Raw genomic sequence first — 20555 nt, forward strand, 5'->3', positions numbered from 1 at the left:
TACTAGCTGTATGACCCTGGGCAAGTCACTTAACCCCAATTGCCTAAAAAAAAAAAAAAGGAGTTTGGAATTGATTGTGTGACATGGGAGACACTGGCACAGCACCGTTCAGCCCTGTGTGCCCATATCAGAGAAGGTGCTGCGCTCAATGAGCAAAGCAGAATTGAAGTAGCTCAAGAGAAATGTGAGGTACGCGAATTCAGAGAATCTACCCCAAATGTTCACGTGGACTATTCATGCCTTATCTGTGGCAGAACATTTGGAGCGTGTATTGGTCCTCCTGACTCCAGGGTCAGTGCTTTATCCACCGTGCCACATAGCTACCTCCATAGAGATTATTTTCAAAGGCAATATCGGGTCAGAATTTAAATATTTGTGAAATCTTAGGAGGAAGAAAGATGATATTTATGTCTCTTAAACCAGAGAGAAAAAGTATTGGGCAAAAACATTTCTGAGAAAAGCTTGCCAAGATGTTCACTTAAGCAAAGTTATTCCAAAGGTATTCAAAGATAAAACATACTGCAAACAGGAACAAAAACCACCTTATAAATGCTTTTATAGCAAGTTGTCTTCCATTCATCCATCATAACCATTCAGGAATCCTTGGGAGATGTAATAAGAGAAATGACTCTTTCCAATAACTCTGCTAATAAACATTAAGCAAGGCACAAAACAGATGCATGCTTGCTAAAAATATTTACTATGTTAGAGAGATCCAGCACAGAATCCAGGCTAAGGATGGCAACATCTCCCAGATGCTCTTGTTTGTGAATGATTATACTAATTATATCAAAACCTGTATAACTTCAAAGTCCTTTGGAAGAAGAGATCTGTAACCAAAAGAGATTGGTCTGCCATTGTCACAGGAAAAACCAAATGGTTGAAAAATGCCTATTGCCCTGATTTCAACATGCATTTGAGGGGACCCCTTGTTGAGCTTGAGCTTGTTCAACAGTATGTCCTGGTCAGACAAAACCGATGGACCATAAACTGGTCCTAGAGTTTAAAAAGGGGAAAAGAATAGGTCGGGTTGCTTTTAGGGAATTTCGAAGCACTTTTCCTGTGAAAGCAAAGGCCCATCTTTTTTTTTTTTATTTTGAGATTATCTTGTCCAAACTCCTTTTTTAAATTAAATTTTACTTTTTCATTAAGAAAATATATTTTCTCTATCTCCCTCTTTCCTGCTACCATTGGATAAAAACAAACCAAAATAAAACGCCCCTGGAAACAAATATGTATAGTCAACCAAAACAAATTCCTGATGGGCTAGTCACATGGCAACAGTCAAGGATGGGAGGTGTAATGGCTAGAATGCTTCACAGATACCTTTGTAATGTTGATAGGTAGCAACAAAGTCCTCAAGGACATTGCATGAAATCTTTGTGAGCTTTTAGAAGAACACAGATGAGTCATACAAGATGAACAGACTTAGATGTGTGGTTTCTGTTCTGTATGGTTGAGAGGAAGTAGGCATTAGGTGGTGCAATGGATAGGCACTGTCTGTGGCATCAGGAACACCCAAATTCAAATGCTGTTCTGAACTAGCTGTATCACCTTGGGCAAGTCACTTAACTTCTCTGGGTCTCAGTTTCCTTATTTTTAAAATGAAGGGATGGATTTGATAGTCCTTCCCAGCTCTAACTCTATTGTTATCTGAGAACAAAACCCAAAACAAATAATTTAGAAGGAAGTTTATTAAGTCATCCAGCAGAGAGGAGAGCCAAAAAACAGACCCACTCCCCACCCTCTTCCAAGTGTCTGTAAATTATACAATTTATAGCATTCAAAATGAGAGGCAGTTTCTAGATAAGACACCTAGGTTGCTTGAGATGTGTAACAGGGGAAAACTCACATTCCTTGCATCAGTCTTTGGATCTGACTAGGTTTCTGGTCAGCATAACCACGGTCCTGAGCTAAGCATTAGACAAATCTAGTCTCTAAGCAATAAGTCTGGTTTCTACGCCACACAGAGCTAGTTCAAACAAAGCAATAACGTTTTCCCACACTATGATCCTATGAGCTCCAAATCAGTATGTTGTGTGTTAAATCAAGTTTAAAGAAACTGTGATAATGTCAACATAATGTGAAGGTTTCCTCTGGATCTCAACTAGCAAAAATAATAGAATTTTTGGACCCTGGCAAATCTTCAAACCTGATCAATACAGTGGCCAACCATGACTTCTATAGACTGATCATAAGACATCTCTTGACAAAGGTGAAGGACTCAAGGTTCAGAATGAGACATACTTTTTCAGATATGATCAATGTGTGAATTTGCTTTCCTTGACTATGCTAATTTGTTACAAGGAGGGGTTTCTCTTTTTAGGGATGGGAGGTAGAGAATTGGGGGCAAGAGTGACTAGTGATAGCCAAAACCTGAAAGAAAAGAAAAAAGCTGTAAGCAAGGTGGCTTTGTTATTCTTTTTTAGATAATAGTTTTTTGGGGGTTTTTTAGGCAATTGGGGTTAAGTGACTTGCCCAGGGTCATACAGCTAGTAAGTGTCAAGTGTTTGGTCTGAGACCACATTTGAACTCAGGTCCTCCTGACTTCAGGGCCCGTGCTCTATCCACTGCACCACCTAGCTGAATAGTTCTCAGAATCATAGATACTAGTTTCCAGGATCCATGGCCATATAATCTACTAGTTTCCAGGGTTTCTCATTGCAAACAATTTCTACTGTGACCGCACCACAAGCTATAACAATGAGATAATGTAAAAATTTGAGTTTAGTTATAAATAATCTACTGCATCTGGGCAGTGCTAAGTCATCAGGATATTGCTAAAGTTAATGTAAACTTGTGAGGCTATTGCTGGAAATTTGCCTTCTTTGTGTGCTTCTCTAAAAATCAGGAGAGCACTGGTCAGCGAGTAGGGATTTATGAATGTGTTTGCTTCCCCCGCTTCCCCTTTCCCCGCCTCCTCCCTAAGTTGAGGCTTAGGGGGGAATGCACAAGCTGGAATGCTGTGCTGCCTCGATTGGCCCCCATTGAGGCTTAGGAGGATGAGATAGGAGTTGCTCCTATACTTTGTATATTCTCACCTGCCCCTGCAAGAAGAGTAATTAGGGGATGCTGTAGGAGTTGGTGCTCCCATTATCAGCAACCCCATTGAGAAGAATAAAGTAAATTACTTAACCCCTCCAAAGCTGTCTTCCTGTCCTTCTGATTGTCTAGATCAAGAGTAAACCCACTAGAGGCTGGGCCAAAATCTCCAGTGGTGCCTCCTGCCCAACAAGAGCTTCAGTAAAGTAGTTTTGGTTTTTTTTTTTAAATACACGAGATCAGAAGGAGGTTGAGAGAGGAACAGAGATAAACAACCCAGCTTGTTAATGTGATGAATTGATTATAAGCCATGAAAAAAAAGCTGTATGTAATGAAATTTGTGGTTTCATAGACAATCCACTTTTTCTCTTCTTTGCATATGGCAAAGTTCAAACTCGGTGGTGTTTGTCGACAAAATTTCAGAATACAAAATTAAACATTAAAAAATGTTAGGAGGTGCTTGAAGGGTGAGGAGAGAGCTGAAATTATCATGGTGCTGAGTGATATCAGAAACCTGGAATCCTGCATTTAGGATAGATTCAATTCAACCAGTGGAGTTCACTTAACTGACTAAGATTTGCCCCTGTTAAGAACACTGCTGGCAAGCTACTCAGTCTCTAGATTGCCCTCACAGTTCCAAGCATTCTTACAAGTTAATAAGTAAACTTCATAATTTTTGGTGACATTAATAACTTGCATTTTTTCGCTACTGAGAGGAAGTGTTGTGTATTTTGGACCCGGAATTGACTTGGGTTCAAATTGCTACAGTGAAGCAACAACCCACTCTGCCCCTCATGGGACTTGTACCCACAGAAGACAAGGGAAACAATATGAAACCTAAGAGGGCAATTTTGATGATGGCAGGAGGGTCACAGGAGAAGTGAAATAGGAGGGAAGTAGCCACCTGGTCTTGCTACTGGCTGGGCGGTGGGATGAGAACACAGAAGAGGAAGCTGGGAATACCAAAGACACTATCTATAATTTTGTTCAAATTATCTAGAGCTTAGGGTGAAGTAAAATATACATATAAAATTAACTTAGATGGTTTTTGCATCCCATTACCTATACAATTTAAATACCAAGTAGAAAATTTGACTCCCAGTTAAACCTTACTGAGCCATCGTTAAAATGACACCAACTATGTATCTATAATCCAGATCTCTTGAATAAATAGAAATTCATGTGATTTTAGTTACTGATTGTAGCATTAAACTTTCTGTATCAAAATTTACTTCAGGAGGGATTCATTCTCATGAAAAAGTAATTCCTTATTAACCCCTTACGAGGTCAGTCTTTTGAGTTCTCTGCTCCTCAAACAAAATATATGTTTGCCCTATTACAAATCCACCACCACAGTTATAGAGTTGTTTGCTGACATATTAACTCATCCATTGCTTTTTGCATAGAAAATTCTTACAAGATCAAAAAGCTTTTGATGTAACATGTCCAAAAAAGAATCACAGTGAATTAGGATAATTTGTGTTAAGAATTCTCATAATTTCCTTTCAAATCAAATACTTAAAAATGGGTCAAAAGGATCATCCTAAATACAACTCTGGAGTTAAAGTTTTGCAGAGAATGGACTTAAAAATAAATGCTCGGGCTTCAGAAATGCTGGGCTGATAAAAATGATGACTCAGGTCTGTGGTGCTAGAATATCCTGATTCCAAGGCCTCTGGAAAGTAGGAGGCTAACCAGATCCACATGATGTTTTCCAGAAGTTGACAACTCTTACTTGTGATCCTCTCGTGAATATGTATTGACTTACCTACTCCCAGATGACTGAGACAGAATTATAAGAGTATTCAATTCTTATGTGACAGTCCTCAAGAGAGTAGAGAAACCAAAGTGCATAGAAGTCTAAAACTAGGTACTTGACAGGAAGTTATGTATATAGCACAAAGACTGTTTGGTCTGAATATCAAAGTTTATTGAAATAAAATATAATCTATAATAAAAAATACTAAGGATATTATTCACTGGTTACAATTTTAAGTTATATTTACAAAACATCTAACATTTTATCTAACAATGACACTATCTTTGTTACAACAGTAAACATGAAATAAAGTTCCAATACTGAATTCTTGCAGTCATAGGAGTTATGATTTTCTACTTTCCAATCTGTGTCCAATATGCCATAAAACAGGAATATGCTTCAAAAAGCAAAACAAAACATTTACTATAATTAATTTTAGTCTGATGTAGCTTTTAGCACAATCATTATTTAGAACAGCAAAATTGTGTCAGAACTTTAGTTAAACTTTGAGAGACACTCTGAAACTTTAATTCTGAGAAAGCTCCTTCCTATGGGTCATCTTTGGGGTTGCTATTTTTTTTTAACTTAATTGAGATTACAGCGAGTTGAAGGAAATTCCAAGCAGAAGTTTCAGAAATAAGGACCAGGGTTTTTGAGAAATTAAGAGAGGAGCTGGGGGAGTGAACAATAAATGGTTATTTTGAACAGAACATTGTAAATTCTAACATCTTTGAGAAATGTGTGGTGGCTTGTGTACCAGAAAGTCCCCCTCTCCCTTTCTTTGTTAAATCATTGAAGCTTCTTGATTTAAATGAATTGAGCAGAGAGATGGAAGAAAAAAACACAACTGTACCCTTTTCACTCCATCCATCATTTTTTCACCCCCACTATTTCTTTATCCTATCCCATCTTGTACATCTTAAAGTATGCCATAGCAAATTTCCAAGTGTCCTGCAGAAGGAAAAACTTGAAACAAACTGGCTTTTATTTGAATTCCAAAGATTTAGGGATAGACCTTTGAGGGTAAATCTGATCTCTTAAGTCAATATTAGTATCTTGCTGAATCATCAATCACATTATCTACCTGAGGACCTGTGGAACTGGGTCACACACGAAAACAAAGTGGTTACTTTACATAACAAAACTGAATCTACTAAAACTGTGGTTTAGGGAGTGTCCTTCAAACATTAATGACAGTAAGTCTTAAAATATATTCTATTAGAATATTTAGAGGGAAATGCTCTAGCTACTGTGCCTCAAGACTGATTGCCTCTTTGAACTCTGTAGTTTAAAAAGTGTTTTAAAAAAAAAGTTCACAAACAAAATGAAACAAAAACGTTTAACAGTTTTCTTCTTTTACTTTTAAACCTAAAAGGAAAAAACATCCCCTCAAACACCACAAACTGGGATCAACTTGCAAAAAAAATTTACCATTTTCCCCTAGCTTTAAGGTAGCATCATCCTTGATCAAAAAGCAGTGGTTTTTTTTCCCAAGCAGAGATGAATATAAAGTTTGCTGTTAACTGAAACAACTCCAAGGTAGTTATAGAAACAGTTTTAATTTAAGGTGCAACAGAAATGTTCACCATTAATTATGCTCCTGATTTATTTTGAGTAAAATGACACTGTACTTTTTGTTCATAGAGAGAGTGGTTAAATGTTTAAACTGTATACTCCTTCACTGGTATCTGAATTCCCTACCTATAAGCAACAGGGTACCAAGTCCTTGTAGGTGTATATCAGTTTTCAGAATGATAGGTAAAAGATCTCAGCCTGACTTTAAATTTGAAATCCTATAACTCCTACTTTCCTTGTTTCTGAGTCTAAGTTATGATGAAAAGGGACACAGACGACTTAGAAATCAGAAGCTGAAAGAAAAGGTTCTACTTAAATCCAAATCCCTATCAAAGGCAATATCAATATTAAATAAATGATGCCTTAATCTGAATCTCAATACTAAGATTTAAATTAAAAATGCTGATGTCCAACAATTTGGTCCAGTGTTTTTTATCCTAGATCACCCAGTCACCATAATATGTTCAGAAGTTTTCCATTTTGATCAAATATTCTCTAATTAAAAATTAAAAAATATTTTTATTAGTGCTACTTGCAGAAAATCATCTTACTTCTTTGGTAAAGAAAATATAATCTGTTAACTCCTATCTAAACAAACATTACTATTGTATTTCTCACTGTGGATAATTAGAACAGACTATATTATCTGTATAGATATAGACATGTATTTTAAACACCTAATCTCCCTTATAGTTTAAGTTTTTTTCCAGCATTTTAAGTGATGCTAAACACTAAATTGGAATCAATAGCAGGAGTCATATTAGGATATCAAATTATGATTCTGTATAAGGGCTAAAGAAAACTAAATTTTAGCTTAGAAATTCACTGAATGATGACTTCTTTGGCCCAATTAAAAGATTCAGCAAGAATTATCAGATTCCATTAAGTTGTTTTTCTATCTGCAGTCACTTAAAAAAAAACCCAAGAATTTAACCACACTTTATTAAATAACATTTTACACCAATCATTAGAAATACCAGTGAGAATGAGAACACATGAAGAACACGGGGCAGACAAATTCCCAGGTGACTCTAAGTGGAGAGAGATGGTTGCCTTTCCATGTACAAATTTTGTATACACATACTTGCATCTTGATAACTTTATTCAATTGGGCAGCAGGTATACATAATTTTTTTTAATCTATGAAAGAGATCTGAATAAAAAATAGGTTGCTAAGTGTTTTCCACCAGATGCCCCTATTTTGACAAGACCAATCTCTCATTGCACCCTTCACAGTATAAAAGCATTCTGAAAAATGCCTTTTTTTTTTTTTTTTTTTTAGGGAAATGCCACATTTCAACAAGAGAAGATAATACAACACATATGACTACACAAAAAAGCTGACCTGGAAACAAATCTTTCAGCCAGCAATTTTACTCCAAAATTACATAGTTGAATGGAAAGCGGTTCTCAAAAAGCACTTCAGTTAAAAGTTTACAATACATGTGACTACTATAAATAATACCTTGTGCTTATACTGTGCCATTTATTCATAGGTCCAAAAGACAAACAAGGATTGTTTCCATTTACAGATTAAAACCGAGGCACAGGAAGTTTATCTATCTGACCAAAAAAAGGCAGAAGGCTATCTTTCAGAACCAAAACATCTCAGGACTCTAGATTTTCAGCTCTGTTATTAAACTACTCTTTCTTTACTGCAAAACTGTACAGACACCTTGGGTGGCTTATTAAATTATATCAGATACTAGCAAGTTTTACATCAGATTTTTGATTAAGCTACCATGTGGCTTACGAGAGAACTCTGATATAAAGCATATAAGCCTTCCTTTTTGTGGGCTTTGAATGACCTGGCACATCAAACATGAAAACATTAAAACAAAGCACTTGAAAGGCAGTACAAAATGTATTTTACTAAAAGTTATGACTGCTTAAACATCGCTCTGGAAATTCTCCTTCATGAATTTTTTCTACAGTTTTATGACAACTCTGTGTACTACCACTTCAATGAAGTCCACTGTCATTCTTTCCCTAGTCTATGTTCAACTTTTTGTACGGATTTTCTTAAACTTGCTACACAATAAGGCTCTCTGTCTCTAGGTGAATAGACCTCTGATTCATACTCACAAACAAAATGCTTGGAACCAAAACAAAACAATTCACATAATCATGTCATGGCTTTTAAGTTCAAAATAATTAATGTCAATCAGCCAGCTAATCTAATATTAACAAGTTTGAGCAACTGAGACTAAAATGGAAGAGTTCTGTCCACAATACAGGACAAACAGCTGAGGACACAGAATGTACAACAGGGAAAAAAAGATACATTCCAAATCCTAGCTGTAAACTGAAGCCTCACTCTCACTATTCTCATCTCTCACGTGGAAATGCTCACTTCCCAAACAGGGGGTGTAACTGATATAAATGTCAGCTAGTGGGTCATGATGTTTACTGCAGTTTGGACTTGAGCTTCTCTGACTGTAGGTAAGTATGCACATATATACACAAACATCTTAGAGATAAAACTATAAAGTGAATTTAAATGCTTGCAATATATATATGAAATTTGGAAGCACTGCTGTCTGTCTGCATTGCATCACACAGTGGGAGGAACTAAGTGCAGGAAAGTCTTCTGGTTAAGATAGCCAGCTCCTGCATGCATTCCCTGCCCTGGGATGCCAGGGATGATAAGGATTTCCTGTATGCAGAATAGACTCATCATGTGTCACAAATTAAGGTGTTCATATTCTTTTAACTTCTCTTAAGATGTAACCCACAGAAGATATTGAATTTCAGTCATTACAAGTTCAGGCTGTCATGGAAATACTACTATATACAACTATCAGATCCAAAGACACCCAAACCAACAACTCAAAAGTCTGACTAATATAAAATATAAAAATTAAGATAGAATTGCTCTGAAATTCTTGATAACCTCTTCATTGAAGGGAAATAAAGATATCTGAAAAGGTGTTGGGTTTTTTTTTTTTTGGTTTTGTCTTTTAATGGCACAGGACATTTTTTCCTCCTTTACTTTCTATTTTAATCAAAAAGAACATTTTATCATCATTAGCCCTAATACATCAAACTGAATTTCAGGAATGTAAGAAAGACCTGGAAATACTATATATAAAATTATGGTATTAACAAATACATTAAAATCTTCAGTATTTTTTTTTAACTATACATTGAGATTGCTCTGATAATAACGGTGCTGGTTTAAGTGAATAATTTTTGAGTGGGAATGTAGGATGGCAGTATTATCTTTGGAAAGAACTAGAAGATAATAACTAACTTTTACACATTTATTTTTTCAGAAGCAATAAATAAGTATAAGTACATGATTGTGGCAAAATCTGCATTAGTTATAGATTAGATTTTCTTGAATTTCTTGTTTTTAATTTTTTTGTCACTCCAATATAACATAGTTATGATCTCTTTTGGATAAAGAAAATAAACCATGGTGTTTGTTAGTCTAGTATCAAGCATAAATTTGACAGCTTCAGTACTGGGATGGAGATTAATCTGTTTGCTTCTACAGAGAATGATGTCATATATTTTATTAGGTTGTCAATGTAATTGTCAACAATTATCAGGAGATCCAAAAAAACCATTGTATATCAAAGTTTTATATCCAGGGTCTTCAACTGTTCATGTTAGTATAGCAAAGTTGAAAGTACAGTGAACTCTATAATGCACAACAGATATGCAATATAGAGGGATCTAATGATTCAGCTTGACCCTGGACTTTGTCTAACAGAATTATTCCTTCCATAAATAAGATTCTACTTTTGCTATAAGAAATTATATTACACTTGATTTTTAATCATAGTAGTAGCTAAAGGGGGTCATCATTAAAAATCTAGACTACTTTTAAGCAGTCTATCGTCATCCCAAACAGAAAAGTTATTTTCCAGATGGATGCTTAGGACAATTTATGGTATTCTTAAGTAAATGTACTTACCTAGGCTTAGATTGGGAATAACAACACTTTCTGGAGCAGCAACATTTTTTTTTTCCAAAATGACTAAAACAAACCGCTACATAGAAAGCTTATCAAAAAGACTATTAAGATAATTATATTCTTAATTGGATCTGGAAATACAGGAGAATTTATGGTTCCCTCATAATAAAGTTCAACAAATATTCTCTTTCTGTATCCTATAAAGATTATTAGATACTACATATTTATTTGGTTCCCATAAATTAGAAAATCTGATTGCTTCTATATAAGTTTCCCAAAATTCTAAACTAGTGACTAAAATAAGACAGTGATATTACAAATGAGTGCCTTTCCATCTGACTACTACAGTATCTGGACCTCTCAAGATTCCATTCTGAAGTGTGCTTTTTATTTAGTCATGATTTTAAAAAAATATTTCTATTTAATTTACTTGCTTAAATGGGCAAGTGGACATAATCTTAGTGTTAAGGTTCAAGGTTTTTATGAAAAAAGGCAGATATTAGTTAATTCTGGATTCCTACATTTGCATTTCTACAAGACTATTATTATACATTCTAGTTTTCTCCCACTAGTTGCTTATTACATGGTCAATAAATAGGAACTGTGTGGTCCAATTTACCTATGATAACAAATGCTAAATGAAACCAAAACAATAAAGTTGCACAGAACTACAAAATCATTTCTATCTATCCTGACAAAATAAGAGTATTCATATTATATCCAGCTGTCTATTGTGGGGAAAAAGGAATATAGATCTTCATTTTGGCCACCCTCCCCCCATTTTAATCAAATGAGGCTTCATTCTTAATCTTCAAAGAGACTATAACTAAAATGAACAAGTTCTTCAAGAAGAGGTGTTTATGGGGCAATGGTGGCAATGTCCTAATACATACATGTAGGTTTAAAAAAAAATCCAATATTTGAAGGATTGAGCATGTAAGAAGTGATAGGCCTAGTTTCTTACAGGCAATAACGCTTTCACATCTAGGCCTGGCAATAAATAAAACATCATGGAAATTAATTTTAAAAACTATTGTGCTAATATTTTGATTTCAGGAAGGAACCTGACAAACCAAATATCTCCTTTCATTGTTAGAACAGAAGATGAGATAGCTTACTAACTGATGAGTAATAAATGTCACTATGACACAAAACTTGCTGTGATTTGCATGTTCAGCTACAAAGTGCGGTATTTTTCATGATCGATGATACAGACACTTCCAACTTGTAACAAGTAAGCCCAGCTCACAATGAGTGCACCACGCAACTCTGAGAGTCTGATTGTAACTAAGTAGCAACTTCTTCCTTTTAAAACATGAACAAAATCCTCTGGGTAATCAGGCACAGACGGTATGGAACGGTTTTTCTTCCTTTCATCCCCATGGTTTTGTTTCTCAGGGCAAGTACTTGGCTCCAACAGAATCCACCACCTGTTACAGAATGACACAACTATTTTTCTCCTTTTCTTTTTCTTTGTCTTTTTCCCGAGGTTCTTTGCGTTTACGTTCATTACTCCCAGATTGTCTTCCACTTAATGGAGAGGCAGTTACTTGTGCTGGCTGACCCTGCTTTAATTTAAAAAAAAATTAAGAATAAAGTAAGGAGGATATATTAATTATTATAAATTTTAATGTTTAATCAGTCATCTTGGAAAAAAAAACCCAATAACAAAGTCATTAAAAGACTCATAAGATATCTACAGATAACTTTAGTAAAGTTTGCATAATCACCTCTTCTCAGAAAAGGCACACCTCAAGTAAATGAATAAAGGACAGAATTCCAAATTAAATAACTGATAATAAGCATGACACTAACTTGTTTTTACACAATGCCAAATTGTAAATTTAAACAATTTTTAGGTTAGAGTATTTCAAATGTTGGAAGGTTATACACATCCCTTCAAAGAGCTATGATAATTGAACTTTGCTTTACTGTAAATTGTAAATTAATTTTTAAAAAGAGAGAAAGAAGAAAAATTCTGGGAACTACAACTGCATAGTAATCAAATCACAAGAAAATCTAGAAATTTTTTTTGATCTAGAAAGATGACAGGATGCTTGCTGGGGCAGAAACTTCTGAACTTGGAAAGTATTACAAGGAAAAGTGAATTGCTCCATGGGATTTAGGATGTATAGCAAGCACTATTGTTTATTTCAATGCCTAGCATCTGACAGGGTCGACAACTTTTACCCTTCACTTAAAAAAGTTTTTGGGGCAGCTAGGTGGCGCAGTGGATAGAGAACCGGCCCTGGAGTCAGGAAGACCTGAGTTCAAATCCGGCCTCAGACACATAACACTTACTAGCTGTGTGACCCTGGGCAAGTCACTTAGCCCCATTGTCTAACCAAAAAAAAAAAGTTTTCAACTTCATCTAGTAATTTTTTTCCAATGAAAATGCAGCTCTAATTTTATAACGGAAGCCATAGGACAAGAGTAGTACTTTCTAGAGATTTTATTTAGAATTAACTTCAGCTGGAACAATATCTATTCTGGTTTAAATTTTGCCTCCAGAATGCAAGTTATATCAGCATCCCCAAAGTAATATAATGAGATTATTATAATGTATAATATATTTAAATACTGTTACAACAAATAATTAGAATATTTTGAAAAAGTTATTTTATTGCCCTGATAAAATAATAAATAGGAGCCAGTTTTTCTTTTCTCTTGCTAACTTAAAACATTTCAAAAGGACACCCTATAAATGAAGAGTTAACGTTTTTTGTGTCATGGATCTTTTTGGCAATATGGTGAAGCCTATTGCCCCTATTCAGAATAATGTTATTAAATGCTTAAAATAAAATACACAGGATTATAAAGGAAAGCGGTTTCTGTGGAATACAGTTATCAAAATGTAAAAAACAAAACAAAACAAAACAAAAAACAAATTCAGAGACCCAAGGCTAAAAACCCCTACTCTAAATGTGAATAGAACATCCTTTAGAATATGGAAGGCCACTTCGATAGTGACACTTGTATGAAAGAAAAGGCTAATGTAGAGTACATAATCCAGTAGATTTTAACACTAAAATCTGGAGTTATAAAGTGAATATTGGGATAGAGATTTACAGACTGAGTTTTAAGAGAACTCCTGGATTGACAGTACAATTAACTGACAAGATATACTTTCCAATGGAACTAACTTCAAAGGCACAGTTAACATCATTGCTTTATAAATAGGTCATTTCTGAAGTAGAATATAATCTGACAAATAATTTTGGGAAAGGAGAAATTTCTGATAATGATTTAGTGCTCAGTATGGAATCAATAACCTGTGACAATTAGATATTGACATAATTGAAAATTAAATTGCAAAACTTCATATTTTCTCTCAGTGAGATACTTTCCCCATCATTAAAAGTTCTAATCACACTAAAAAAAAAAAAACCCGAAACGAAACAAAACCAGAAAACATTTTTCTTTAATTTTTTTTACCTGGGTTTGTGCAGCAGCGGCTGCAGTTGCAGCCGCTGCGGCTGCTGCTGCCTGCTCTTGTTCCTGATAATATTGAGAAGCCCGTCTATCTTCTTCCTCCTGGAGTTTCTTGGCTAGCTCCAGATCACTGATTCCTTCTGGGATTTGTTCCCAGTTGATCTCTTGGCTCTGTTGTTCTTGTTGTAGAGACAAGGCCATAAGATAGTCCTAGTAAATAAAATGATCATTTTTAGCTATGAAATTTTGCTAAGATTGAACTGTATATTGGTTGAAACATATATCAGTGTATCTCTATAAAATCAGATTCCTTGGAAAGAAAGTCAGACATGAATAAATAACATGAATAACAGTTTTATACAAACTAGATGTGGGGAGACAGTACAATCCATATTTAGACCAAAATGATATAAAAAATACACATTTGACTTGAATTCCCTTTTCTCCTCTTCATTTCAAAACCCCTTGACATCATTCCCAACTCTCTTTTCCTCCAGTCTGACAGAAGTTGCCCTTGTCTTTGCTAAAGTCAAACCCCTCTATCTATATGTGCCCTTGAGCCTACTCATTTCTTCAGCTGATTGCAACCTCAAATATTCTGTTCTCTCTCAAATCTTTAACCTCTTCTGGTTCCTTCTCTACTGACTTCAAACATATCTGTCTCTGTCACTGTTAAAAAAAAAAGCCTATTGTGCTATATATCTCTCCTTTTTTCAGCCACACACCTAGAAAAAGTTGTCCACACTCACCTCATACACTTTCTCCCCAATTACTCACTCCTCAATCCCTTGCAATCTAGCTTCCGATCTCATTGCTCAACTGCTACTGCTCTTTTCAAAGTTAATAATGATCTCTATTAACTGCCAATTTCTTTGGTCTTTCCTCACTCCTCATCCTTCTTAATTTACATGCTACATTTGACACTGTTGAACATCTCCCCTACTGGAATTTTCTGAGTTTTTATTCGAATACTCTCTGACTTCTGACTACTCTTTCTCAATCTCCTTTGTTGGCTCATCACCCATATTACACCTCGTTATTCTGTGTATTCCAAACACTGTCCTGGATCCTCTCTCTCTCTACACTTTCTCTTCTTAGGAACCCCATCAGTTTTAATGAGATTATTAGTGTTACACACACACACACACACTCACATACATACATGTAGATGACTCATAAGTCCACTTAACAAGTCCTAGTTTCTCCCCTGAGTTTTAGTCTCCTATCACCAATTGCTTGTTTCAAACTGGTTGCCTTAGAGCCATCTCATACTCCATATGACCAAAATAAAACTCATTCTTCTTTCCCAAAGCCTTTCCCTTTTCAAATTTTTTATTTCTTTAAGAGTCTTTAATTTAAATCTTTCTTTAATTAGTCTCCCAAGTTCATAATGCCAGTATTATCCTTGAATCCTGCCCAACAGCAAGACATAGGAAGAGGAATTCCTTTAAAGTTACTGTAGATATTATACAATATTTGGGAGTCTAACTGCCAAAACAAACCCAGGAACTATATGAACACAATTACGAAACACTTTTCACACAAATAAAGTCAGATCTAAATAATTGGAAAAATATCAGTTGCTGGTGGATAGGTCAAACTAATATAATAAAAACGACAATTCTACCTAAATTAATTTATTTATTCAGTGCCACACCAATCAAATGACCAAAAATTTATTTTATAGAGCTAGAAAAAAAGGTCCACAATATCAAGGGAATTAATGAAAAGAAATGAAAAGGAAGGTGGTCTAGCCATACCAGATGTTAAATTGTATCATAAAGCAGCAATCATCAAACCTTCCTGGTATTGGCTAAGAAACAGAGTGGTAGATTAATGGAATAGGTTAGGAACACAAGACACAAGAACTTGGGACTATAGTAATCTATTATTTGATAAATCCAAAGACCTCAGCTTCTGGGATAAGAACTCACTATTTGACAAAAACTGTTGGGAAAACTGGAAAACCATATGACAGAAACTAAACACAGACCAACATCTTACACCGTATACTAAAACAAAGTAAAAATAGGTACACAATTTAGATATAAAGGCTGATACTATAAGCAAACTGGGAAAACAATGAATACCTGTTAGATTTATGGAGAACAGAAGAATTTATGACCAATCAAGAGACAGAGAACATTATGAAATGCAAAATGGATAATTTTGATTACATTAAATTGAAAAGTTTTTTGCACAAACAAAACCAATGCAACCAAGATTAGGAGGGAAGCAGAAAACTGGGAAAGAATTTTTACAGACAGTGTCTCTGATAAAGACATCATTTCTAAAATATATGGAGAGCTGAATCTAATTTATAAGAATACAAGTCATTCCCCAGTTGATATGATCAAAAGATATGAACAGGTAGTTTCCAGATGAAGAAATTAAAGCTACCTACAGTCATATGAAAAAATGCTCTAAATTACTATTGATTAGAGAAATGCAAATCAAAACAACTCTAACATACCACATCATATCTATCAGACTTGTTAACATGATAAAACAGGAAAATGATAAATGCTGGAGAAGATGTGGGAAAATTGGAACACTAATGCATTGCTGGTGGAGTTGTGAACTGATCCAACCATTCTGGAGAGCAATTTGGAACTATGCCCAAAGGGTTACAAAACTGTGCATACCCTTTGACCCAGAAATTACACCTTCTAGGTCTGTATCCCAAAGAGATTATACAAAAAGACCCACATGTACAAAAATATTTATAGCAGCTCTTTTGGTAGTGGTAAAGAATTGGAAATTGAGGGGATGCCCATCAACTGGTAAATGGCTGAACAAGCTGCGGTATGTGAATGTAATGGAATACTATTGTGCTATAAGAAATAATGAGCAGGCAGACTTCAGAAAAACCTGGAAAGTCTCACATGAACTAATGCCGAGTGAAGTAAGCAGAACCAGGAGAACATTGTACACAGTAACAGCCACATTGCGCGATGACTGACTTTGATAATGCAGGGATCTAAGACAACTCCAAAAGACTCATGATGGAAAATGCTGTCTACACTCAGAAAAAGAACTATAGAGTTTGAATGCAGATTGAAGCATATTATTTGCTCCCTCTCTCTCTTCTTGTTTCTTCTTTTTCGTGGTTTCTCCCATTGGTTCTAATTCTTCTTTACAATATGACTAAAGTGAAAATAGGTTTAACATGAATGTATGTGTAGATCCTATATCAAATTATACGCTGTCTTGGGGTGGGAAGAGGGGAGAGATGGAGAGAAAATTCGGAACTCAAATCTTATAGAAGTGAATGTTGAAAACTAAAAATAAATAAATTTATAAAAAAAAGTCCTTCAATCCTCATACTCTCACTCCACAAATCCAATCAGTTGCCAAATCTTACAGTTGCTACTTTCACAACACATTTCATGCCTGACTCCTTCTCTACTCACACAGTTAAAACACTTTTGCCTAGATTATTACAGTAGCCTCCTTTAATTGGTCTCAGTCAAATTTTTCTCCATTTCAATCCCTCCTACATACTCCTGCTATAGTAATTTTCCTTAAGTGTAGATTTGACCACATTATTCTCCTACTCAATCACCTATTGCCTCTAGGATCAAATGTAAACTCCTTTTTAGCTTTTTTTTTTTTTGAGCTAGGCAATGGGGTTAAAGTGACTTGCCCAGGGTCACACAGCTAGTAAGTGTTAAGTGTCTGAGGCTGGATTTGAACTCAGGTCCTCCTGACTCTAGGGCTGGTGCTCTACCCACTGCACCATCTAGCTGCCCCCCTTTTTAGCTTTTAAAATCCTTCACAACCTGGCCCAAATTTATCATTTCTAGCTTCACTGTATATTACTCATCCTCTCATATTCTGTGATCTACTCCAACTGGCCTCTCTTCTTCAGACACAACACTCCATCTCTGTGCCCCTGCACTAACTGTCCCTCATTCAGAAATAGTCTCCCTTCTTGCATTTGCCCCATAAAACCCCCTTCTTCCTTTAAATTACAGCTCAAGAACCACCTTCTATAGGATGCCTTTCCTGATTTTCCCAAGTACTAGTGCCCTCCCAACTACTTGGTATTCTGTGTTTATTCTCTTTATAATTAACATATATGTGTTGTCTCCTCGATTAAAATGTTCCCCCCTGAGAATAGGGATGGTTTCTTTTTTTTTGTACTTGTATCCTACCTAGCACAGCGCCTGTGACATAATGGGTGTTTAACAAATACTTTTTGATCACTATAAAAATAGCTTACATTTAAATACCACTTTAAAGTTTGAACACATCTCATTTGCTAACCCATAACAATCTTATGGGGTGATACTGCAGATATTATTATCCCCATTTTGCAGATGAGGAAAGCTAAGGCACAAAGAACTTCAGTGACTTGCCCATGGTCAGACAGCTTATAAGTGTCAGAGTTGGGATTTGAACCTAAGCCTTCCTAATTCCAGCATTCTTTCTACTCTACCACATGTATATTTGTGTGGACGCATGCATATAGTCATACATGTAATCACACATACATATATACAATTCAATACTCTAAGGATCAGTGATTTCACTAATGCAGGTACTCCCATCTCCACCACTGCAGCTCTCAACCTCTTTACCTGGGAGCTCACTTTGAGCCAAACAGGAGGTTCTTTGCCACTTGATTTGACCTGATAAGACATATATAGAAATAGATATAGCACAGGATAATATGTTTTAAATGAAAAATAAAATACAAAACACTGAGCTGAGGCACTGGAGAAGGTACATAAAATTTAGATAAAACTTAAGTTTATAGGGGCAGCTAGGTGGCGCAGTAGAAAGAGCACTGGCCCTGGAGTCAGGAGGACCTGAGCTCAAATCCAGCCTCAGACACTTGACACTTATTAGCTGTGTGACTCTGGGTAAGTCACTTATCCCCACTGCCCAGCCAAAAAAAGGGGGGGAGGGGCTTAGTCTATGACCTCATTAAGTTTATGGTGTATTAGTAGGATATGATACATACATAGATAACTGTAATGCAGAATAATAAGTTGTAAATGCAAAATAAAGCAGTAAGTGAAGCCTAAGGGTAAAGTGTGAGTGGGAAAAGTTTCATGGGAGAGGGGATATCTGAACTGAGATTTGAGGGATGAATAGCAATTCAATGTGAACAGGTAGAGGGAGAACATTGTCGTCTCAGGGAGTGGGTAAAGTATAAAATCATAAAGGCAAACAAGCTAAGGAATAGAGAAGAGGACAGTTTGGCTGATGCATAGATTACATAAAGTATTCTATATAATATGTTAGAATAATAAGACATAAAGACAGCAAAAAATAGTCATTGAAGTTTTTGGTTTTGTTTTGTTTTTTTAGCAGAAGAGTAACATGAACAGAATTAATGCACATAGAATTTGAAAGGATTAGGGCTGTAAATAAAGTTCTGGGAGTCAGCTGTAGAGAGGTCATAATTGAAGTTTCAGGAATGAATGAGCTGGTCAAAGGAAAGAGTAGAGAGAAAAGAACAGAGTCAATAACAGAACTTTGGGGAATACCCACCTTCGGAGGTCAGGATGAGGAACCATTAAAGGAGACAATAAAAAAAATGATTAGAGAGGAAGCAGAAGAATTAGAATGGTGGTGTTTTTGAACTCAAGGAAGTAAAAGGTGTCCAAAAGCTGCAGAAAGATTGAGGAGGATGCATCTGAAACAAGTATTTTTTAACTTGGCAGGTTTGGCCAGAGTATGTGCTCTTCTGAGAACTTAAAGATCCCTGTGTTATATCCACACCATCCTGAGGCATTGGAGTGGGACTTCAATAGAAGGTATGTATTAGTAAGAAGGAGATTGGTTTTTTCAATCCAATATCCCACACCTTGTATATCCAAAAGGAGTTATACTACTGAGTAGCCACCCATTTAAATTTATCTTTAACAGAAGATTTACCATTAATGAATATAAAAGAATATATTATGAAGCTTTTATATGAAAATTGTAGTGGTACCAACTCTGCCTTAAGAAAATACAACTTTTTGTTCTCTATATTCTAGTAAATTCTTTCTTTGGGATGTTTCTCAGAACTATGTCCTTCCACCAAACACTACCTTAGCTCAATTGTAGTTACCTCACAACTAAACTGCAACAGCTATTTAGCCAAGCCAATTTTCCTCACTCCAATTTTCCTGTTCTAATCTAGCCTAAGTAGTTGGCAGAAAAATTTGTCTATCAATTTTAAGAGGGTGGAACTAAGACAATATTCCTTGATAGTATCACAAGAGAATGCATATGTGGGAATTTTTATAGAAAAATTCAAGCTGGCCTGTTTACTCAAAATGATTTTTATTCCATAGTACACTGCACTTTCTCCATTATTTATTATATCAAATCCAGGAAAGTTTTTGCAAATCATAACCTACAGAAGACCATACAGAAACACAATTGACAGAAGGCGAATACAAGATCCCTCTGTGCTTACAGTTTGGTGATAACAAAAAAGCATTTCGTCCAATAGAACAAAATGGTGCTTTTAAAGGCTTTCCTTGAACAACATGACTTCCGCGAATATATTAAAAGAGCACAAAAATCTTTGAAAAAAAAGAGTGTATGAAATACATAATGTGTAATATAGAAGTAATGTGGTCTGGAAATACAGACTACAGCTAAACTGTGAAAGAAGCCCATTTTGTATTTGGATAGCTTTAATTGCCAAATATTTTTTCTTTTCATCAAGCCTAACTGTTTTTACAAATTTCCTCTATTGCCTTTTGGGGCCAAGCAGAATAAATCTATTCCCTCCTTCCATACAACAGTCCTTCAAACACTTGAAGTCAGCTATCATATTCACCCTAAAGCTCCTCTTTTCAAGGTGGCTAAAGATCCTCA

General features: G+C 35.5%; 1 protein-coding gene across 1 annotated transcript in view; it reads right to left on the minus strand.

The window, feature by feature from the left end:
* Nucleotides 1-5013: 5013 nt before the first annotated feature.
* Nucleotides 5014-20555, minus strand: part of MINDY2 (MINDY lysine 48 deubiquitinase 2) — a 121989-nt gene continuing 106447 nt past the window's right edge. The window contains exons 8-9 of the mRNA XM_027851810.1: nucleotides 13734-13940; nucleotides 5014-11866 (exon numbers count right to left, since the gene is read on the minus strand). Coding sequence (XP_027707611.1) covers nucleotides 11732-11866; nucleotides 13734-13940 — 342 coding nt within the window. The 3' untranslated portion in view covers nucleotides 5014-11731. The remainder of the gene's footprint in view (nucleotides 11867-13733; nucleotides 13941-20555) is intronic.

Source organism: Vombatus ursinus, unplaced genomic scaffold (genome assembly GCF_900497805.2).
Source record: "Vombatus ursinus unplaced genomic scaffold, bare-nosed wombat genome assembly UNPS02009205.1, whole genome shotgun sequence".
In the NCBI taxonomy this organism is placed as follows: Eukaryota; Metazoa; Chordata; class Mammalia; order Diprotodontia; family Vombatidae; genus Vombatus; species Vombatus ursinus.